Source organism: Olea europaea, unplaced genomic scaffold (assembly GCF_002742605.1).
Source record: "Olea europaea var. sylvestris unplaced genomic scaffold, O_europaea_v1 scaffold2794, whole genome shotgun sequence".
NCBI classification, from domain to species: domain Eukaryota; kingdom Viridiplantae; phylum Streptophyta; class Magnoliopsida; order Lamiales; family Oleaceae; genus Olea; species Olea europaea.
In genome coordinates this window covers 23,701-48,322 of record NW_019246420.1, presented here as the reverse complement: position 1 = coordinate 48,322, position 24,622 = coordinate 23,701, and the positions used below count along the sequence as shown (strand labels likewise).

Below are 24,622 nucleotides of genomic sequence, written 5' to 3'. Positions count from 1 at the left end.
AGATTAGTGTGCTCAAATAAGCTACCATTTTTTAGGGCATATTAACTCTTGTTGTCTATTAACTTCGTCTTCATTCGAGGTGAAATATTACCCTTAAAATGCACAAAATGCACACAAATTTTTTTTGAATAAGCACATTTATACTTTTTTTGCTAAAAGGTTTTTTTAATAGTTATTTAATAAACATTCTTTTTGTGTTTGGTCGGGTGTGCAGTCTCCTTATTAGTTTTTTGTTTCTTTACAAAGCCTTTGTTAAAAAATTCCTCCACAATTCTCTCTCTCTCTCAAGCTCAATATAATAGAGAAGAAGCCAGAAACAAGAATACTGGTCTCTATCACTTGCTGGTGGGCGGTGGTGGAGGCGTATTCTGCCACCACTTTCTCCGGCGAAAAGCTTCTCCGCCAATCAAGATTTCTACTTAAAACACAAGGTGATTAAAACTTATATACAAAGAGAACACACATATTGATGTATAGAAGATCAGTTCATTTTCATTTTTAACATGGCTGTATATATGTGTGTATGTATATAACCCTATCCATTTTTTCTGTCTTTTCCGATTTGAGGAAAAGAGATTTTCCTTTTCCATTTCCCTTCCCTTTTACTTTCCCTCAGGATCTGATCATTCTTTGACAATTTAAGTGTCAAAGTTTTCCCGAGGAAAACATTTTCGGTCCTAAAATTCTTTCTTTTAGGGCTTTAAAATTTGCAAGAAACTGACAAGAAAGCTTCAAAAAGGTTTTCCTTTTCTTTTCACTTATTGTTTGTAAACAAGGGTAGGATAACCAGTTCGATCGGTGAAATTTAAGGGCTTCGCTACATAGACGACCGTCGAGGTTTCCTCAATATCATTTTTCTTCTTCTTTATTTGATTGTCTTCGCATATAATTTTTTTTTTGGGATTCATTCTTGAATATATTTTCTAATAATGAAATTCTAATTGTTTGATATGTCTAGTTTTGGATACTTTTATATATAGTATAGGTTTAGAGTGATATATTCAAGATGTATACGTAAAATTAATTGAGATTTTCCCTATATTATTCTCATTCTTTTTTTTTTTTTTTCAATCCCTTTGCATGTTGATCAAGCCTGATCTCTCTAATTTACCAATAAATTATCCTACAAACGCAAATAACTTATGCGAAAGGATAAATTCTTTAATCAAGAAGTTGTATTAATTTCTTTATCAATTTTGAATAAAATCTAAGTTTTTTCCAAAAGTTTCCAAGTTTCTTTTGGCTACATGATCTCATTAAAGCTTGTTTGTGATATTAACATTATGAGTGGAGCAATCTTCGTGTATGGTCTTTATTCACATCCCATGCCTCGAGCAAAAGCAAACTTGAGTAGTTTTTCCCACATCTTCATGTAATTAAAGGTTGCATGCTTTTTCTTCCATATACAAAGATGACTCATGAATTCTATAAATATGAAAACATAATCTAGTTTTGGATACTTTTATATATAGTATAGGTTTAGAGTGATATATTCAAGATGTATACGTAAAATTAATTGAGATTTTCCCATATTATTCTCATTCTTTTTTTTTTTTCAATCCCTTTGGCACTTCCTTTATTTTTCTTATACTTGAAATTTAATGTGTAAAATACTTCACTCGTCCCAAAAAGATAAGCTTGTTTCTATTTTCACATGGATTAAAAAAATATAATTAATATAGTTGTAAATATATTTTTTTTCTTTTTTATCATTTTTCAAATATACCCCTACATTAAATAATGAATTAAGACCCCGTTTGGTATCTATTTTTCTCAAAATACATTTTTCTCTCTCTTCTTTTCAACCACACATTCTTTATTAAAATAATATTACACATAAATAAAAAAATTTCCTTATTTTTCAATCACACATATCCCATCAATTTACTATTCAAAAATACATTTTTACATAAAAATGTTTCCCAAACTCCCTCTAAATAAGAGTGTTCATAATTGTTGATAATAAGGTACATTAGGAACATATTAAAAAATTAAGAAATCAACTGTTACCTTCAACAAAAAAAGTGACCTATAACTTTTGGGATAGAGAAAAAATGAAAACAAACTTATCTTTATGGGACGGATAAAGTATTAACATAATAAACTCCCTGATATGTTTCCCTTTTTTCTTCATTTGGCTTCTACTCTTTAATTTTGGTATTCTGATTTTATGGGTTTATGTCAAGATATGCGAAAACTTTACTCCTATCTTTTCTTCAACAATTCAACAACACTTAATTTACAAGTCTTGTATCAACGAATTTAGAGTCGACTAAAATTTTTTCATGAAAAATTATTCTTCTACATATGGGAGGACGTATTGGAAATATAAATACAAATGAATGTATATTTTTAACAATTTAAATTTTTTTAGACGGAACAGTCCATGCATATGATAACATGCTATCTTCATGGACATTTATTAGTTGAATAACTCCTACATGAACACACAGGCAGGTTCTCTTGCATGCACTCGTAAAATTTTCTGCATGACATATAAAATACAGATTATGTTCTCTTTGGCCTTCATTAATTTTCAAACTTCAATATATAACTTACATTCGTTTTAACTTAAAAACGCAGGTACAAAGCTAGATTTGAAACATGAATTCTTTTTCACACGTACCTCCTGGTTTTAGATTCCATCCTACAGACGAAGAATTGGTTGATTACTATCTTCGAAAAAAGGTCGCTTCGAAAAGAATTGACCTAGATATCATAAAAGACATCGATCTTTACAGAATTGAGCCATGGGATCTTCAAGGTACATACAGTTTCTTTTTATCGTCATTAATTCCTATATATTTTAGCCAACTACGCTTAGTTTGTTATTTCGTTGTATTCTTTTACATTTTTACATTTTTTTATTTCATTAGATTTTTTAAATTAACCTTATTAATCTCTTTTTTTCTTTCCTGAATTTAAACAGAACTTTGTAGGATAGGAACCGAAGAAAGAAATGAATGGTATTTCTTTAGTCATAAAGATAAGAAATATCCTACTGGAACTCGTACGAATAGAGCTACAAAAGCAGGATTCTGGAAGGCTACAGGAAGAGACAAGGCAATTTATTCTAAGCATAGTTTGATTGGCATGAGAAAGACCTTGGTATTTTATAAAGGCCGAGCCCCAAATGGACAAAAATCAGACTGGATAATGCATGAGTATCGACTTGAAACAAATGAAAATGGCACTTCCCAGGCAAGTCTCAATCAAATCTATAGGTTTGCGTATGAGCATGGTTATCACAAATGTTAAATACAATTTTCACATATTTGGTACGCTAAACTTAATAATAGTCGCCTGTATAAGAGGAAGAGGTTAAAATCTTTGTCCTAATATCTTGTCCATCTTGTCTAATGTGTTAAACATGCCCTAAATTTATGCACGAAAAATGTATTCATGTTCAATATAATGGTATTTAGCTATATACGTCAACATATATACTATGTAAATACATTATTCTCAAGATTCTCCTTGGAGAGCATAATTCTTTGGAATAAAGAATTTCGCTTTCACCCTTTTAGAAAATATAAGCACCCATTGAACTTTTCATAAAAATATGAATCGGGTTGCACACGATTAGGCGTGTCAAAGTTTAAATTTAAGTTACAGAATATGATCTCTTCAACTTTTAGACAAGATGATTTAATTCAAATATATTGCATTTCAAACTATTGTACGATTATCGTGCTTTTGCTCGAATGAGAGAATATTAATGCCTAATGAAGGTTTTTAATTGGAGTTGCAGGAAGAAGGATGGGTGGTGTGCAGGGTTTTCATGAAGAAAATGGTAACTACAAGGAAGGAGGGAGAGAATGAATCCCTATGTTGGTATGATGATCAAGTTTCTTTCATGCCAGATTTTAATTCCCCGAGGCCGGTATCTCAACCTTATACTAATTCATATCAACCTCACTACACCTGCAAACAAGAACTCGAGTTGCAATACAACATGCCTCATGATGCATTCCTCCAGCTTCCCGAATTAGAAAGTCCGAAAATTCCACAATCCACAGCCTGTAGCTCACTAATCCCTTACGGTATTTTGCAGTCCTCAACACTTGGACAGGAAGAAAATATGCATCAAAATAATCAATTGCACATTAGTGAGAATTACTGCAATGATCAAGTCACTGACTGGCGAGTTCTCGACAAATTTGTTGCTTCTCAGCTCAGCCAAGATGATGCTAGAAAGGATAATGCTTATTCAAATGAGCAGTCTGATCAAGTTTCGGATCCAATGAGCATAATGCAGAATGATTTGAAGGCACAAAATATGGCTGCAGAACTTGCCTCAGTTTCCACCTCCAGTTCCCAAGTTGATCTGTGGAAGTAACAAAATTAATATCTATACTAATTATATCAAGAAAGAACAGTTAATAGAAGATCTGGTTGGTGTACATAATAAAACTTGAATTGCAAAATTAATGATGTAGACATGTTAATATGTATGTGCACATTATAATGTTGTAAAGCATATGCTGGTGGCACATCTATGAGACAGATGAATATGTATTTCCTTTATTGCATCTAAGATTTGCTTTTTATTAAATTTGCCTTTTTCACATTGGGAGTGGAGGTAAAAACTACGGTCGAGGTGCATTGACGAAAGGATTGTATGGTTAGAGAGGTTTTGGTATCAAAGGAATTAGGAAATTAATTTTTGTATCAAAGGAATTAGGGAATGATACGAGCATTTCTTATGTAGGTAATGTGAATTGTTTTTGTAAATAGGGTCTCGTGAGGCTTTGATGCCATTAGATTTTAAGAGAGAATCGTTCACTTTCCTATCTATGTATGATCATACTAGAATGTGTGCCAATAGCAACGGAAATTTACTGATGGACCATTTGTTGTGTGAGAAGTACAAAGGAGATATACACACACACTGAGAGATCAGAAAAGAAATGAAATGTCAAAAGAAAAATGACAGATTCCTAAGCTTATAAACCCTAAGATTTTAATGACAACAAGCCAAACTATAGAGATATATATCCCTTAGATAACATGGTCGACTAAGTTCCTACGGAGAAATACTAAAATGCAAAAATAAATTGTAAAGAAAAGAGTGGCGTGAACAGCCCTGCCGTTAAGTAAATTCTAATTTTATCTTCCACGATACCTGCCCATTAATTTTACTCTTCATTCTCATAATTCAAATTAAACATGGAAAGTTTAAATTTTGGCACCCTGAAAGGCAAAATAAAATTGGAATGTAACTCAGAAAAATAAATTCAATTGGAATGTAACTCAGAAAAATCACTCGAGGCTTATGCCTCTTCCAGTTTAGAATCAATCTAATATACAGCTATTAACAGACAATTACAAGGAAAGTTTGACCTACTTGTCACCTTAATCTTCTATCATATTTCAAAACTTTTTCTTCACTGAAAAACAAATGAGAAATGGAAGGAATCTAAGAAATTGTAAAGGCTGGTACTCAGCGAGGTGAAATGGAACACACATGCTAGAGAAAACAATTGAAGATTGATTTCACACGTATGCCGCTAGCTAATCTGGTCTAGAAGTGAACCCTATTGAATTATAAAAGTTGCTACAACCAGAGAAAATTATATCAAAAATCAAGCCAAGCTGAAAGGATTTAACCAAATGTTCCATAAACTATAGCTTACAGGGCATTTTACTGATATGACATAATAAGTATAGTTGTAGCTCTGCATGACATTTCTAGTGGGGCAATGGCACGGTATGAAAGAGAAGACATTGTCAAACCATTAGGTTAAGATGAAGAAAAAACACCCACAAAAATCTAGAAAAGGAACATGAAAGAACGCGTCTTAAGTCGAGTTTACTGAACGTATAAGAAGTTATGACTATGTTCACAACAAGGTTGAACCTAACTCAGATTCTAGGAATGGCTCTCGTAGTGTTAGATCCCAGCTAGCCGAAGCACAATAATGATAGCGTGTGGGTTTCTATTGGGAAAAAAACCACTAATACTAAAAAGAAGGGGAAAAAAAAAAAGAAGAAGAAGAAGGAAATGGTACAAGATTTCACCCTTTGTCGTGTAGGATTTTTTTTAATCATCAGAAGCTCGCGAATTCTGGATTCAAAGACGAAGAGTTTTGTAAATTAATGAATAGAGCCAGGGAAAGAATCCATAAAATACTGTTTTCAGGTTCATTTGAAAATTCTGTTAGTTTTGTATATATTTATACCTCTGAAAAAGGAATCAGAGGTTCCATCCGCGTATAATTAAAAAAAAAAAAAGAAGAAGAAGAAGGAAATGGTACAAGATTTCACCCTTTGTCGTGTAGGATTTTTTTTAATCATCAGAAGCTCGCGAATTCTGGATTCAAAGACGAAGAGTTTTGTAAATTAATGAATAGAGCCAGGGAAAGAATCCATAAAATACTGTTTTCAGGTTCATTTGAAAATTCTGTTAGTTTTGTATATATTTATACCTCTGAAAAAGGAATCAGAGGTTCCATCCGCGTATAATTATGCAATGAGAATAAGAAACACAGAATAATGCTGTTTGCCAGCCTTTTATTGACTTAGGACATGATTTTACTTGGGTTGAATTCTAAGCATGAAAGTCTCTTTCAAGGAATGACAATTGCACATGAGACATAATCATTCAGCGTGCTCTCATGCCCTCTTTATATTATCCATTATCCACACACAGAGACACAGGTGCTTTTTACCAAGTTTAAGGTTAAATCATATTTATATTGTGTCACGACTTGTTTATTAACATTATTCTAGGCTGTTTCTTGTATCCTGCCTAGAGTTACATACTAATGCATTGTTTGTTTTTGGATTTTTGTTTTTATTTTTTTTGTTTTTATTTATTTATTTATTTCATCAAAAATCACTCTAGGTGGCAATTTATAAATGGAAACATAGAACACAAAAATTTACTCCAACTTCGGGTACCAAAACAAATTTACTCGATCCCCTTTAAATAGCAAGTGTAAAAGTGATTCAGAGTTGAATGGATACTAGACCTGACGTATGATCAATGATGAGTATCACTAAATCTCATGAAGTGTAGTTTTTCAAGTTTTACTTCACTGATCCCATTATTTGGGTGATTTTTTATATTACAACTTAAGCTGAAAGTTAAACCAATTCCCTCCAAAGTCTGTACCATTTTATTTCATTATTAATAATACATGCCACCTAAAGTAGTTTGTATAAAACAAAAAAGAAAAATTACCCATCTAGAAATGTGAAGCACAATAAATATTTAAATAACTAGACTTCACGCACCATAGCCTTATTCCTTGTCGTCATACATTCAACGAAGTTTCTCTCCAACTCTTGATCCCTTTCAAACTCACTATTTAAAGGAGATCATATAAATTTATGAACGAACCCTAAATTCAAAAAGTTCATAAGTTTTTTGCAATCTTCATGTGTAATCAAAAGCGTCATGCATATTCACTTATACTTGGTAAAGTATAAGAACTATCCTCGTATCCATCTCTCCAACCAAAGCCATGAAAGTACCAACCACATGTGAATCAAGCATACCCAAAATTAAACTAGATGAGCTGGTAGCTCCTCCTCTACCTTAGTCATTCCTTCTTGAATTTTTTCATTTGCTTTGTTTCTCCAAGTCCCATGTAAATGCATTATTAGTAAAGTATATATCTCGATAGCACCTTAGCCTTTTGTCCGTAATAGATTAGTTACCAACCGTCTTGACACTTGTAGTTTTTTAAAATAACATATTTGTTATTTATCTCGACTTATAATTCAACTATCGTGTTAGCAGTTGATGAACTTTCGTTTTCGGGCATTATGAAATGCAGCAACATTGTTATTACATTATTTGAAGACAGTGGGAGTGATGAATACTTTAAGCCTCTGCAAATGGCAAATGAAGCAGAACATGCCCATTGATGCGGTGTGTTGAGTAATGAATAATCACTAGGGTTTATTGCAGATGTTGTTTTCAGTCTAAGTAACTAATATAATTGACGAGGTGGTACAGGTCCATGTGATAGTGCATCATTTGTACTGTGTAGGTACCATTCTTATAGTCATAACTCAAAGCTCCCTTTTTTCCCCTATAAAGATGTCGAATATGGATATCAGTAGATGTACCGAAACATTTCAACCATGTTGGCACCCCTGTAACACCCTTATCATTTGCCTACCTCGACAATTTATTCAAATAACAAAATAATTGAAGTACATGAAAGCAAGAGATGTTTAAACTCTAATGCCAAGTCTAATGAAATAGTAAAATTAGTCCTTAAACACTTCCCAAAACATAATTGAGACCATAGTTAAATAAAATGCGTAATTTAAGATATAGGAATTATAAAATCATTCAAAGCCTCTGGCCTTTTTGGATCTTGAACTGCATTCTCTCTAACTGGAAAAGATGTGCCCTTGAATCTTGTGTGGCATCTTCAACTAGCATTTTGGAATATCAGTAAATCTCTTGGTAAGTTAAGCATAAATCATGAGACCAAAGTGGCTCATTCATTCCACTCCTTCGTTGCTAGTGATCTCATAAAGCACGACTTATTAAAAAGATTATTAAAAAGAGACGAGCCAACAACGAGGGTTTTTAATCACTCAATGTAGTTGTACAATACGTATAAACGTCTTTGATTCCACCAGTTTCATCATTTGACGATCTCTAATATCTTGTGAACTATGTACGAGTTTCAATGTCTTGTAAAAGTTGCTGGTGCAACTTCGATGATGTCTTGAAAGATATTCTCTGTTAAAGCGGACAAAATTCATCTTTCATTAGGCTCGACCTGATCTTTGTCGACCTAAACCATTTTGAATTTTTCTTCCAGGTTCATGTTCAAAAATATTAAAGTAAATTATTCTATTTATGATTATGTATACTAACACATGCATGATGTATATAATTTATAAGATATATCATTAAACATTTAATTTATTGCATATTCAGCGACTATCATGGTGGTTTGAGAAAAAGTTCACCTGAGCATGGAAGAAGATTTTAAAACAAAACATTATCATGATTTAAAAACCCAAAATTTCTTCAGATTGCTCGAAAAAGGATTAGTAATGCTTGATCTCCAAAAAATAAAAAAATTGTTACACTAAACTTCATTTTATTTCACTAATTAATTCATTCAGCTTGACTAACGAAAATATCTACTAAACGAAAAATGTTGTTGATAATTGATGTTATTTTCGTTTAATTTTAAAAGTAAAATACTATTGTATTCAGGTCTCTACTTAAACCCAAAAAAGGAGGGCTAGTGACACCTCTACCATGTTTATTGATTCAAAAATAAAGTACACATGGGAGGAGAACTAAGTCTTAGACCTTACCTCTTGGGTTACGATCAGAAAATAGGAGGATGGTTGAAATAAGAATTTATTTTTGCGTAACATAACTAAGTAATACAATATACCAAATTGGGGTCTATTTCTATTGGAAATCAAGGATTAGTTATCGTTAAATATACCAAAAGGACAATTTTGCCCTCGAGTTCCAATAAGAGAAAATATATTTTTAAAAAAATTAAAATTAAAACAAAGGAAAAGATGATGGCTAGAAGATAACACAGTCTACTATTTGCAGTTATTGTTTGTTTCCCACTTCCACTTGAGATCTTCATGTTGATCCACTTTAAAAAAGAATCAATTAGACGCCAAGCAATTTGAATTCTTCCTTTAATCATTGAAAACTTTTCATTTTGAGGCCTCTTCATAATCCATGTGAAAAGAGGGTGTTTTTCTAATTTACATATCATTTTATATTTTTGAAATTTGTGTGTGTAGAAGGGGTTCAGGGAGGTTGAGTAAAGTTTAGGCAACCCAAAGAAACACGTTGCAATTAGATGCATAAAATGAGTTGGACCAACTTTGCGGTGGCTAGCCGTGGAATCGGTAAGAATGGCTTGCATTTTTTCTTGGCGTCAGATAAGACTGGCACGGCGACCTCATTACTACATCTTGCATATAGTAATCGTTGTGATTTGGCCCTAACATGGCCAAAATGACAAGAGAAGGGATTAAGGAAGATTAAACTCCATGCCTAATCATTACTCCAACTATTGATGTCTCAAAGTATAAATCTTCACAGGGATTATAATAAGCATATCACAATAATTGGGACCACATTTAATGGCCAAGAAATTCTGCGCTACTCATATTGTCATAGAAAAGGACAACCACAATTTAGACAATAACCAATTCAACGTGTCTACCAATATAAGTTGGTGTCTATGAATTTCATTGTTCGAACAAATGAGGTTTGAACATCGTAAAATATTGAGCTGTGATGCCAATTGTTTTATTGATCTGGTCCAATTTGGGCTATGATGAAATCTTATATCCGACTGATGCTACAGCCCATTGCCCAATAACGCAATGTTTAAATATGCTACGACCCGGCCCAAATCTAATGATACATGTGTGTGGCTCTAGATCGTTAGATCTCCTAAACCTAACATCTACGATGATGACCACTCTTATATATTACTTGGTTTGAGATATTTTTGGCCCATTGGTTTTCATTTTTTGGTGTCCTTCCAGTGTAGAACCTTCTAGGGTTTCTCTTCTCTCCTTCGAGACTTGGTGTCTCTGCCCTTTCTTATTCTTCCTCGTGTTTCTTGTTCTTTAGACTGTAAACCTCTGGTTTTCTGGTGAATTTGAGTGTGTTGAATCTTGGTGATTCTTCAGTTTTAGTTTGAAAGGGTTTGTGTTGGTGTTTTGGGAAAGATACGATCCATTGAGTTACTGCCTCTGTGTTGTAGTTTGGGATTGTGGTTTTGTGAGCTATTAACATTGTACAGACGCGTACAATGCATGTTCTGAGCTCGATCAATGAGAACTTGATGCCTTTTGTTTTTTGTCTATATTCTGTAAAATCTGTGTTGATCTTAGGTCTTGAGTTGTAACATCAAACTGTTTGTGGCATATCTTTGTTGGGCGCAGAAGCTCCAATATCACTTGTTGATTTCCAACCAGATTGTAAAGAATGAGATTTAATGATAATATTGAAGTAAGCAAGATCGCACAACAAAAACAAGATCTAAAGTAAAGAAGAACAAAAAAGGGTTAATTGCAGAGGAACGATGTTTATTACCGAACAATATGGAGATAACAATTTTAACTTAGCAAAATTGCTTCTTACAAAATTGACAGATGAGCCTTATATTTTTAGGAAAAAATTCATCCCTAGAAGTAGAGTTGTAGATGAAATAAAATGTCTAAAAGTTTCCTTATTTGAACACTTCAAATCCAACTCAAATTCCAACTCTCAATGGGCTTCAAAATAGAACTTTAAATAGAATTTGACAATTAAACTTAAATAGGATTTTTCAAAGCATTCCAACTAGAATTTCTCTTGATGTGCACTTCAATTAGAATTCTATAATCATTTCAACAAAAGAATTCGGGTCATCCCAAAATTCTAACAATCTCCACATTGACACGAATTTTGGTGCAACCAAACGAAACTCTTAGTTTTTAAATTCGTCCACATCGAAATGAACTGGTCAATTTCCTCAACGCAGTAACCAAACATGTCAATTTCCTCAACGCAGTAACCAAACATTCTATATGAACTAAACAATCGTCCTCTACCCGGTGTCCACAAGTGACACCCGAACCCAATCCTAGGGTTCTCAGAATTCCTCCTCGAAATTAATGTTGATCACACAGGGTCGAAACACATCTTGTAGCAAGAATCAAACCAGATGTTTGATGAGAAGACCCCTTGCTGAAACTGTCGCCTTCAACGTCCCTAGAAGCATCCCAGACATTACTGACATCACGGTACCTACGCTCAATGAGTCCAATCCCAGTAACTGAACACAGTGTACCCGCTGAAATTGGTGGCAAAGCGGAATCACCAACACTCTTCCTAGTAGTGTTCTGAACCAACTCAGAACCCAACACAAGAGGTATTGTACCAAATTGAACTTTTACTACGGTACTAAACTTGTCCAATTGTCTTATCTTAACTCGTTCTGCATTCCCCTGCAAAATGTAGAATTGGGATCTTCTCCATCCCTCCAGTACAATCCGAACTCCCTTTCAGACTTTCAAGACTCCACCTCCTCAAGAAAATTTACGTTTTCCATCCAAGACACTCAATGAGATGAGATTTCTCTTCAGATCTGGAACATGTTGAACTTGACCAAGTGTTCTGATCGTCCCATCCTCCAACCGCAATCTGACTCGACCAATTCTAGGAATACGGCAAGATTGGTTGTTTCCCATTATAACTTCACCTTGCTGAACAGCCTCATATGTCTAAAATAAATTCCTATCGAAACACATATGATGCGAACATGCCGAATCAAGAATCCACTCCTCGTCAAACCTAGATTTTACATCAGATACCACGGTCAACATCACATCTCCGCCATCTAAAAAATTCTCAACTACATTGGTTTCGTCTGAAGTCAAACGTTGCGCTCCACGATTTGTAGCTAAATCACCTCTAGCCTGCAACATATCGCAATTCTTCCAAATATGTCTCTTCCGTTTGTAGTAGTAACAAAGTACATTGCTAAAGTTAACTTTTGATCTACCTCTCCATCGACCACCATGAGATACAAGAGCTTTCCCATCCCTCAATGTAGCTCCAACCAAGTGCTTCATATTTTCCTTTGAGTGCAAAGCATCATAGACATCGTCTATTGTCAAAGTATCTCAGCTATACAAGATGGTATCCCGAACGACGTATAAGAACCAGGCAATGAACACAACAGGATCAAGACAAGATCCTCTTCATCGTACTTAACCTCCAACGTCTCCAAATCTGCAACTACTTCCTTGAACACGGCAACATGATCTTCCAACGACCCTCATTTCGCTATGCGATGGGAATACAGCTTCTGCTTAAAAGCCAGTTTGCTCATGAAACTTTTAGTCATGCATAACTGCTCCAGTTTCAACCACAAAACAACCGCTGTTTACTCCTTCAAGACATCCTGTAGAATATTGTTGGATAAATGAAAATGGATCTGCGATAAATCATTTCGTCCCCTCGTTATTTCTCTTCTGTCGTCTAATCAACTAGCATCTTCTCAAAACCTAGCAACGCATCTTTCAAATCCAAATGCGCCAAAATAGTCCTCATTTTTACATGCTACAAAGAAAATCTTGTATTGCGATCCAACAGCGGAATGTCATACCTCATGGTAGTCATCTCTAAAAAAACCTCAACCAATCCACAGAAAAAGAACCAAGCTCTGATACTACTTGTTGGTTGCGAAAACTCCGATACTACCTGTTGATTCCAAACTGAATTGTAAAAAAAAAGATTTAATGACAATATTGAAATAAACAAGATCACACCACAAAACAAGATTTAAAGTAAAAAATAACAAAAAGAGTTAATTGTAGAGGAACGATATTTATTACTGAACAATATGGAGAAAACAAGCATAATTTAACAAAATTTCTTTTTTATAAAACTGACAGAGGAGTCTCATGTTTATAGGGAAAAATTCATCCCTAAAAGTAGAGTTGTAGATAAAATAAAATGCCTAAAAGTTTTCTTATTTGAACTCTTCAAGTTTAACTCAAATTTCAACTCTCAATGAGCTTCAAAATTGAACTTTAAATAGAATTTGACAATTAAACTTGAATAGAATTCCTCAAGGCATTCCAACTAGAATTCCTCTTGATGTGCACTTTAATTACAATTCTGCAATTATCTCAACAAAAGAATTCGGGTCACCCAAAATTCTTACAATCTCTACCTACCATGTAGTATTCACTTCAAATAAAAACGACCGCCTAATAGACAGCAATGATTTCTTTTTCTATTACAAGATATTTATCTACATTGATGTGATTTGAACAATCACTTTGCATCACAAAGGCCAGTGGCTTGATCACAGAATACATCATCGTCAAGAAGTTTCCTCGGTAGAGCACTTAATAAAGGGGATGACGGGGAGCCATATGCATTTCTTTGACTATTCCCACATCCCAGGCGCTTTCTGGTGCTTGCTCCGGTTATGGGGTTTGTGTCATTCACGTATTTGCAAAGAGCCTATATAAATGTTTAGAACTTTAACATGTAAAACGATGAGGAAATAGAAGCATGTTGAATACTTTGAAAATAAAAATCATCTTACTAAAACAGATTAAAAAAGGAAATTTTAATAAAGCTACACTAACAACGTCCTAAATTCCTCCGTGTACACTAGAATACAAAAGTCGACCAAAGTAGTCGAGACTACAACTTAATTTGTAGATAGGTTGACCCCGTAGCGCACGCTTTTAAAAGTCCAAGAGCTTTTGGCAACCGAAATTAATGAATCCTTTATCTTATCATTAGCATCAGCAACTACTCAAGTCATCAACATTAATATTTTTCTAGACATATTTCGAGCATTTATACCTAAAATGAACAGAATTAACTTTAAAAATATTGGGGCAAAAGGATGATAACTTCAAGAAATACCTGTTTCTGGGAAAGTTCAATAATAGCATCATGAAATAAGCACCGTCAATGATAGCACCCCCGAGATCACCGTAGGTCAGGACTGACCTCACTAGGATGGCATTTATTAGATTCACTTCATTAAGAACCTATGGCAAAAAAGAAAAAGAAAAAAAAAGGTGCAGTTGACTTTTTATTATTAAAACATCTTCATTGAAATAACGTAATTTGACCCAATCTACACCTAGACGGGATTGAATAGGTGTTTATACTAAATTTTTAACCAATTTTTTAGTAAATGCAACAAGTGACAAATATTATTTTGTCAAGATAAATTCATAGGAATCCACTATTAACGAAAAAGGTTACTTACAATCCGTCAGATTCAACTCACAATAGTTTTTCTAACCTCCAGATTGTATCTTTCTTAAAGTCCTCCTGGTATGAGTGATCCTGCACCAATTCCCAACTCCTAGCCCTTATGGATTGTATGCAACACCAATACCTGGCTCTTGATTTCATCGACTCCCCATTCTCCAATGATCGAAATACCGATCTCCTTCCTTGATCTTCAAGAATCCACAAAAGCTCTGGAAGGTTGTGTTTACAATGTTTGATGAGGATATTTTTGATGTTTTTATATGATTGCACTAAAGATCAATGATGTGGGATTGAAAGTAGGATTCAAGATGTAGATAATTTTCTTCAAATTCAATCCTTTTTAGAAAACTGGAAAACGACATAGTACAATTTATATGAGAGGTTTTTGGGTCATATAGGTCGGGTCAAAATCTCAAAAGAAGGAAAATAGGGTTCTGTAGATAATACTGTCGCTCGAGCGAAAAACGAGCTACGTTGTTTCTCTCAAGCGAAGTAGAGGCGATAAGCGAGCGAAAGACTTTCTGTTTTTGACGCTCGAGCAACCACTTGGCGAGCAGCTAGCGAAACTTCGGCGACACATATTGCCCTACTTCATTACTCAAACCCTAACATACTTTGACAGAATTGCAACTTAGTCCCCCAATTTTTTACACATGTAAAAATTGACCCCTAACCTTTAAATATTGATAAATTAACCCCAAACTTTGGAACAATTACAATTTGACCTTTTTGTTCCCAAAACTGCCAACACAAGAATTAACATTCATGAAGAATAATTTGTTGTATAGAAAATTCAATCAAACGGAATTTTGAATATGTACAAAGATCAATAAGGCTTATCATTCGATCCATTAATGTGTCACTCAAATCTGCACCTGTTGAAACCTACACTCAATTAATAACTTCTCATCTCCTGATCAACGTATAAAGAATAATGACTATGATTATCTCATCCGAAAAGGAGAGACAAAGTGTGATACTCTTAGACTTCTATCAGTTATTTGTAATTGACATAGTTTACCTAAGTAAGGGTGTAAGGTTGATTCGTCCAAGTATTTAGTCTTGAATCCTATAGCAGTCACAATCCAGGAATAAAATACAAGATCATTAACGTGTCGTTTCTAGACTCACAATGAAGTGGAAGAATTTTTTGGGAGACTTATTTGGCTAATCAACTTGTAAGAGCTAGTTGAAAGACAAATATTATGCATTTAATTAGCTTTGATGAGTTTTTATAAATTAAAAGTTGAAGTTGAGAGACACATTTATGTATGTATATGATTGAATACGGTGACCTGAATTCTGTTTGACCCATTCTGAAAAGTTCACGGTGCTACATTTGTCATGAAACTAAAATTATGAAAAAAATTAGGGGTTTTATTCCTCTTCTGTGAGAACTCCATTATATGTTAGGGTCTCATTGATATTATATACTCGGAGTAGTTGCATCTCTTGTACTCATTTTTGATACAATGAGTTTTCTTCACCTCTACCTATGATTTTTTTCCCATCTTGGGTTTCCATGTAAATTTTGTGTTCTCATTATTTATATATTACCAATTCTCTTTTTTTCGTAACATTATATGTACCCCTTCATTGCACAATGTCATACTAATTTTGATAATGGTATGGGACTTGCTACATTAGCTTACTCTCCTAAAGATCGTACAGACATGTGAGATTCTAGTTCACATTGGACCATATTCATCATTGATTTCGTTTGTATTCCTCACACTTTCATGCATGTAGCCTAACTGAACTAAAATTTGGAATGGATAGAAACTTGACGATATGAATCATTTGAAAAATAAACGTATTCGTTCTATAGCAGATTTTTAAAAGATCAATTCAAATTGGCTCCGGTTCGTTTAGAAAATGTGGTTCGAGGAACTATATGTGGAGTAATTCGACATACACTGATACTGACTGCTACAAATTTAAGGTTGCAAACCCAAGTGCAGGTTGTCGTAAGTAGTAAACTCGAAAGTCTGAGTTCAAACCATAGGGAATTGGAAGGAAATAAACTATTCTATGAGTGGTAAATGGTTGGTGAAAATACGATAGAGAAGAACACTAGAGCGTTGGGGATTCACTTCGGATAAATGGGTAGAAATTACTCTTGATTTTTTATTTAACTTATATGGAAATCAACTAAGGAGTGATCTCTTACGGAAGATAAAACATTGATCGCAAATATACTAAAAGATAGATCTTGAAAATTGTTTGAGAGAATATGTCAAAATAAGTTGTTAGTAGGTAGAGATTATCTAAGCATTTATTGTGCCAAAATTTGTCAACAATAAATCATAGTCTTTAACAAACCAAAACCATTTGTAAAACATATACTTCAACTTACATTGAAGAACAAAGTGAAAGATCAAAGACAATACTACACATTCACCAAAATTTCACCCCTAGCCCTAACTAATGGTTTAGAAACACATAATAAAATATTATAAAGAAAATGAAGGAAACTAGACTATGATGAAGAGGAATTGATTTTCTCAAAATCTTGGCCAAGGTCCCCTTTTATAGGCAAAAGAACATCCAAAATATAAGTGGACAATGCAATTTGTTTCTGTCCAACTTCAAGAATGTTGGAACATGCAACTTGATGTCAATTTTCAGATACATTGTGCAGCGAATTTGGACTTATGATTAACAGATAAATTGTTGCCACTTAAGTTAGCTTTCTATTAGTACAAATATCAAATTCATTGGATCTCTATAACTCCATATATGACAAAAATAATGAGTACTGCTTCACCGGTAAAAAAAGTTGTATCCGGCAGGTAACAAGCTGGATTTTGCACGATAATTTTGGCTTGTTTGGATATCTACAGATCGAGTTATGACAATTTTACCGAGACAGCTGCATCTTTATTCATGACAGTTAATATTCTTGACTTTTCAACATTCTTTTCTCCACTTGCTCCACTTGTTCTACCTTAAAACTATATGTGAAATACATCAAATAAATACTCTTTCAAAAGTATAATACTCATGTATACATGTATTTAAATACGTATTTCGATTAATTGCACTTTTAGCCATATATTTATGAAAATTGAATTTATTGCAAGAGAATTAAAATTAAAGACTAACATTAGTGTTTTTAAACAAAGTGAATGTAAAATGTCTTGTAAATGATATATCTTTGAAACACTTCTAGACACTAATCACTGACTCCTCAGAATTTAGTAACTTCAACTCCCTTATCTCAAGTTTTAGTTCGAACTAATCCATTAACACAAATAATTCATGGAAGAAAATTGAGTTATTTAGGCCATGGCATATTTTTGTGTCTTGTCTATCGGTACAAAGAAACAAGGAAAGAATGATATTAAAACGGCACCTAAAACTCGATGCCAAGTTAATGGGCTAGTCCTATTTTTAAGTAGGTGCATTGACCCGTTCTTTTCTGTTTTTCCCCTGTTTGGATATGTTGCTAAAATGAGTATACTTAAATTCTGGAGGTTATAGCGTGATTTCTGTTGGGGCAGAAGGGACTTGAGATGATACTCCCCAACTCTCGGTATTCTACAAGTAGTGTCGCCTAGTTTTCCTTTTTAAAAAAAAAAATAATAAAAAAAAAAATAAATAAAAATTGGTTGAACCTCAACCTTGAGGGCCCCCACCGCCCCGTCCGCCCCTGGAGCATTGTGAGGGAGGTAAATCGTGGGATGTGCCCCAACCAGGGAACAAGAGCTTGCCTATACACTGATGCCCACAAAGAGTCCAATTGCATATCTCAGGAATCGAACACTCACGCTGCGACTGTCAGGAAGACTGAAATTATCTCACTCTTGTCCTTTACATTACTGGGATATGTCCCGAGGGCTAATTTTCTTGTATTATTGGGAATCAACAGAAAATTAAATGGTAGCTTGTGATTGTTTCGTGTTTTAATAATTATGTGATTTTTTAGAATTCAGCATCTGATTTGTGTCTCCAGTCAGTGCTCATTTGTTCTTTTATTTATTTGTTTCAGGCACAAACTTTTGCAATATTACTGAGAATTACCATTCGAGTTGAGAATTGACCAAATAACTGATATGTCCATTTCTTGACGGGGAGAACTGGAAAAGAAACTTCTTCAAAAATAACGAGTTTCCCTTTCTTAGTACCATAGATGAGTCTAATTCAAGAAGGGTTGATGCAATCCGCACTTTTTCTCATGTATTTAGGCAATTCGCTAAACCTAGTAATAATTGAACAAAATACTTTGCTTCATAATGCAGATAGAAAATAATCAAAAACTGATGGAGCAAATCGATTTTAGACAAGTAGACAAAGTACTTCTGGAGAAAAGACGAGGAACTTCAATTAAGATGTGCGCGCGCATTTGTCTACGTAATAAATTCAAGAATATGAAAACAAGTACATCAAACCTATGCTCGTTCATTCAAGGAAATATCAGCGTCTGATATTCTGCTGAAACTAAGAAAAACTCGTTAATTGTCTTCATTATATTCAAGTTAAAATATTAAAAGAATGGTGAATTCCAATGAATTAATTAGCGATCCCGGGCAGCGTCTGATATTCTGCTGAAACTAAGAAAAACTCGTTAATTGTCTTCATTATATTCAAGTTAAAATATTAAAAGAATGGTGAATTCCAATGAATTAATTAGCGATCCCGGGCTCATTACATCCGGCAAAAAAATAAAAATAAGAAAGAAAAGAAAAATGGTGAATGTGACTTACAAGATTCATATTAACACCACTACAAGTACAACCCTCATAAGCAAAATAAAGCCAGCATCACATACTAAGTTCTTAATGGAATGTCGAAATAAGTGCAAATACCATCAGCAGCAAACCGAGTAACAATTTTGATCCATTGCTCCCAATTGAAGAACCAAAAGATATATCTTGTGGCCTATAAGCGAAAAAAGGAAAAATGAGGTAAAAATTAGTAAAAGCTGAACTAAGCAGTTAAAATGCAAATTCGGAATTTAAGATGGCAGTGATGTTCAAATGCGCACTTTTGCAACTTGTGAAGTGCACCGCAGAATAAGGCATTATCTGGCATTGGAAACTCGGTTTTGTTATTGGGCTCTGGATTGACAACCCTGATGTAAGTTTCTTGGCCTAGGTACCATGAGTCGAGGTTCTCAGTCCTGATGTTCCAAACTCCGACATTGTCCAGTGAGATCAAGACGGCTGTCCATGCCCCGGGGTAGACCTACACAATGGATGAAAAATGAGGACACGGTTGCAACTTCCGGGGGGAAAAAAAAAAAGAGGATATGGAATCTTTTAAGAAAAACAAATTCTTGTATGTTGTCCTATCTAGTATCGTCCAATACCATGCACCAAACAAGCCCATAGTGTATATGTTGCCAATATATAACATAAGAGTTGAGCTCATTGTTCACTTGAACTAGATCTCGAATAGATAAATTATTCACAATTTTCAACTTCCTCTTCTAAAACATGATATATTTTCAAGGCAACAACTTTAGTTGCAATCATCACTCGTGTTTTATGACTGGACTTATCGAAGAGCTGCAGTAGAAGTACTTTCAAGAACCACAACCTTTTTTACCCATATTCAAGCGAACAGATTCTTCTATTTTAGGTAAGAATGGCAAGATACGGAAAATATTTTATTTTCTACAGAGGAGAAGAAAACGTAGCCTCTTTCTTCCAAGGCTTTTAAGTAACTATTTGGATAGCTTCTGCTTTTTCTTTATCCAAACATGTCCAAAAATAGGTTCTCAATATCAGAGGCAACTTCTGGCTTTTCAAAAATCCCGACAACAAACGGGCCCTAAACAGCTAGAAAACTAGATGCAAAACTATAAGTTCACTAAACAGGTTGTGATTTTTTTATTCAAATTTTTTGTAATTGATTTTCCATGACTATATTTTCATGGTTTCAGTGTGAAAATAAGTTTGCTTAATTTCTGAGAAATGATTGCAGGATTGCAAAAAGTGATGTCATTAAAACAAAATTTTCAAAAACTACCTGGGCCGTAGTGCGAGCAATTCCGTCCCACTTGTTGTATGTGCCCCTGCTATTTTCAGTCCACTCACCATAATCCATTCTGTAATTCAATTATTCGAAGTGGTTAATCACAATATGGGAAAACAATGTCTCGCATTCTGATTAAAGATATATAGAATACTGAAAGAATTCATATCATACCCCACCACAAAAAATGCATATCCATTGACGTGATATGTTTGCACATTGGTGTCATTGTTCTGCAATATAACTTCCATAAATCCCCTATAAGTACCATTGATAACAGATGTTTCCATCCGAGGTGGACCTGTAAGTGGCCTAGTGGGAAAATTGAGCTTGTACACACCCTTCAATTTATATTGGTCTGCAAGCCTAATTGGCGTAGCAGGATTGGTAAAGGAAATCCCACTGAGTGTAGTCCTCCGCTTCCCGTCAATCATTACAGGCGGCTTGTTTTTAAGCACATACACCTCAGTCACATTAATCGAACCATATCTAAAAGAACCTTGCGGGTTCGGGCGAGCACCACTGGCAGACACATTCCACCTGCACAGTGAAAAACACCCAAAAAACTGACCAGTGAGCAAAAGACCTTGGATGGAAAAAGAGAAAAAATCCCACACGTTCAGAATTTGCAGTTGTTATAATGAGAAACTCATATAAATTTGATGATGAACAAGTAGATTCAATCTCCACCAGCATCATTGCAAATAAGACCCTAGTATAATGTACATATTTAATGCAATAGATATCTTCTAATGTCAATTCTTAACCGTTTTTTATAGTTGAAGAGAGTAAATATCAAAAAATTTTAAGATACAACATGAAAATGAGCAAAGGGCAAACCGACCTGATTGATCTCGCCTGGTTCATCGAGAAGGTTTTGTCATATTGGTCTTGTGGTGGGTCGGGAAGAGGACCAGATGCCTTCCCTTTAGAGTTCGTATAATGCAAGATACCAACACCAGTGACTCTTTGCCACACCGTTTCATTCACAAATCTAGCACTAGCAACAATGTAGTAATCACTACTTGCATTTTGATCCATGGTTACTAAAAACGAGTATGATTGACCCACGTGAATATCTAAGCTTGTATAATTCTGCTGTACTGTATATGAACCCTCAGTTTCTGCTAAAAGCAGGTTATGGTTCTGAATTCGGAAGTTCAAACTAGTTGATATTCCAACATTGCTTACACGAATCCGGTAAGTTTTGCCTGCAGAAGAACGTACTATTACTGTCCAGTATACAAATATACAGCATTTGAAATGGAAGTTATACAAGTATGTTTTTTATTTTAATACCAGAACTTTCACCATTACGATTCACTAATGCTTTATTAGAATTTGTACATAGGAATGCTAAATGAAGAACCAGACAGAACAACATGAAGCTATTGTAATCTGGAATTCATTCGTTGGCTAACTCAGAAGTCAAGGTTTTTATTTCCTATTGGCAAACAATCAAGTTCTTCCATCTTTTCGCCAAATGTTTCCATTATCATGCTAAAGCCTGTCCAAATTATGGTGAGTGCTAGCCCCAACTTGAATGGTGTTACTTCCCATTAGGCTAATTCTTCCCTTTTCTTATGTACGAATAAAGGCTTTGGGAGGCAAAATAATTATGTAAAGAGTGGTTCTTAAAGACATAATATATGAGAGAACTACTCCAACTACCACATATCAAGTCAAATCTCTCAACATTTGCCATTTACACAATGTAATTATACATCTACAATTGTGCATGTGTCTTTTGAAGCCAATAGTGTTTATTAATAAAGATTTATGCTCAAACATAAATGGCTGTCTTTATGAGTTAGTAATTACATAACTCACCTGGGTGGACCGTAATTGTTTCATAATCAATGCCATCAGGAACAAGAGTATCGTTGTATCTATAAGGTCCTTTTCCGTTAATTAGTACACCATCTGGCATTCCCAGATCTCTCCCGGAATTAAGAGTTCTCCTCAAAGCCTAAATATAGATAAAGCTCCACATTCACCAATAAATTTAAAGAACTTACTTTCCCGACTCAAATAAACATGAGATCAACTATGCATGAATACTAACCGTGTGATTTTGGGTGTACCAGTCACCAATCACCATTGTAATATCCCCATAAGGGGTGTCAAAAGGAATAGGAATAATAGCCCTGTTATTAATGATAAACGTCCCAAAACCGCCAGAAGCCCTCTGAAAATTGAGTGAAGGGAAGTAATAGTAACTCCCAATCTGATCCTTAACCTGAAATTCATAAGTCCAATTCCACTTTGGAGGAATAGGGCAATTTGTTCCAAGAACCCCATCTTGCCAAGAACTCCTCCTTTGTTGTACACCAGACCTAATACACCCATCAAATTCACAAATCTTACTAAAAACTTATGAAAATTTTCAAATCAATTTCAAAATCTGAATTACTCCAAAAACCCTACCAATGCATAAGGAGATCTTCATCTAATTTGTTCCTCACGTTGACAACAACGTAGTTGTTAGTGGTCACATTAATTGTGGGACCTGGAAACTTCCCATTTATAGCAATAACCTGCAATACACANAGTTAAAGATTCGAACTTTTTACAATCTAAATCCAACCCATCACCCTCAAGTAAGCTATAAGCAGACCCATATCACTAAAAGCGATTATATCAACAGATTCTATACAAAAAACCGTAAAACAAAAAAACAATACCTGCTGTGGAACACCAAGAGGAGAAGCAGTAATATAGGAGACCTCAAATTCGTAGCTAAAAGATGGATCTTCAGAATAAGACGAGCCTAACAACAAGCAAATATTGATAAACAAGAGCAAGAAGTAGCTACAAGAAGCCATGTGTTTTTTCCGTTCGAGTATTTTGAGGACAGCACACTTCAACACCAAACAGACAACCTTTTCCTAGTATATGGTAAGTTATATAATCAAATGGGGAAATAGAAAACAGCAGCAGAGAGACGGGAGAGAAAATAATAATGTGTATACGTTTCGAAAGCACCAAGAATGGCTCTATTTACTCAGTAGGAGTGGGGCTAGGTTCAGGGGATGTAAATAAAAATGGGGTTGGCGTTTAGAATAGAGAAAACTCAGAAAAGAGTGAATGTGTCCGGTTGGACTTCAGAGGGATTTTGCAAAAGCAGGTGTCGGTCCATTATTACCATGGGACACTTCATATTCATAATTCGACGCGTGTTCGTTGTACTGATTTTTTGGTTGGATTGTACTATGTGTATATAATGATGTACACAAAGTATTATATTTTTTTCAAAGTTCACATACAATAAAATATTTGTGGTGTAATCTATTGTGTAGTGTACAAATAGAATAATCATTTTTGGTTTCTACCATTTCACGCATGTTCTTGATATTACGTGAGTTTTTTAATGCACTGATTACGGAAATCAATCATGCCAACTGAAAGTATAATAATTTTCTTATTTATTCAACGCCTGAAATTATTTCAATGCATAATAACTTAAAAAAAAAAAAAAAATCATCATATAGGGTAAATTGCAGATTTAGTCCTCAATCTTTATCAAATTAGTGAATATATGTCCACTCAATTTTTTTTTCTGATTCCCCCCAGGTCGTGGTTTCACGGCCATTGGCGGTCAGGAAACAAAAGGTTAAAGCACCCATTTTAAGTCAGTGGGAATGGAGTGGGATGAGGAACAAGGTTAAAAACATGAAATATGGTCCCTGACTCAAATCTTTTTTTCTTTTTTTTTAATTTATCATATTTCGTTTTTATGATTTTAATTTTAAATAATAATAATAAAAATAACTAAGCAAATGGGGCGTAAGTAGAATATTTAAAATAAATTAGACTATGCACCCTCAATATAAGGTCTTTTGAAAAATCATGTGAAAAGTAATTATAAAGTATAAAACCATGTTA

General features: G+C 34.3%; 3 protein-coding genes across 5 annotated transcripts; 1 reads left to right on the top strand and 2 right to left on the bottom strand.

The window, feature by feature from the left end:
- The first annotated feature begins 282 nt into the window (after nucleotides 1-282).
- Nucleotides 283-4,562, top strand: LOC111383951 (NAC domain-containing protein 7). Of its 3 annotated transcripts, none has more exons than XM_023008145.1 (4): nucleotides 283-431; nucleotides 2,584-2,764; nucleotides 2,930-3,201; nucleotides 3,752-4,339. In XM_023008145.1, exons 2-4 carry the CDS (start codon nucleotides 2,605-2,607, stop codon nucleotides 4,337-4,339), a joined length of 1,020 nt encoding a protein of 339 aa, XP_022863913.1. In that variant the 5' UTR covers nucleotides 283-431; nucleotides 2,584-2,604. The 3 variants fall into 3 exon arrangements, with proteins under 3 accessions (XP_022863913.1, XP_022863914.1, XP_022863915.1); XM_023008146.1 differs by having other exon boundaries at nucleotides 283-837; XM_023008147.1 differs by lacking the exon at nucleotides 283-431 and having other exon boundaries at nucleotides 2,605-2,764; nucleotides 3,752-4,562.
- A 9,230-nt stretch (nucleotides 4,563-13,792) lies between these two features.
- On the bottom strand, nucleotides 13,793-17,646 carry LOC111383949 (thylakoid lumenal protein TL20.3, chloroplastic). The gene is given in 5 exon segments (XM_023008143.1): nucleotides 13,793-13,984; nucleotides 14,399-14,436; nucleotides 14,439-14,527; nucleotides 15,600-15,643; nucleotides 17,623-17,646. Coding segments are annotated over 5 exon segments (387 nt in total).
- Nucleotides 17,647-19,355: 1,709 nt separating this feature from the next.
- On the bottom strand, nucleotides 19,356-23,847 carry LOC111383950 (monocopper oxidase-like protein SKU5). The gene is made up of 9 exons (XM_023008144.1): nucleotides 23,422-23,847; nucleotides 23,165-23,274; nucleotides 22,803-23,073; nucleotides 22,568-22,706; nucleotides 21,582-21,948; nucleotides 20,912-21,277; nucleotides 20,732-20,810; nucleotides 19,746-19,945; nucleotides 19,356-19,639 (listed from the first exon to the last, which is right to left on the bottom strand). Exons 1-9 carry the CDS (start codon nucleotides 23,560-23,562, stop codon nucleotides 19,537-19,539), a joined length of 1,776 nt encoding a protein of 591 aa, XP_022863912.1. The 5' UTR covers nucleotides 23,563-23,847; the 3' UTR covers nucleotides 19,356-19,536.
- Nucleotides 23,848-24,622: the final 775 nt, after the last annotated feature.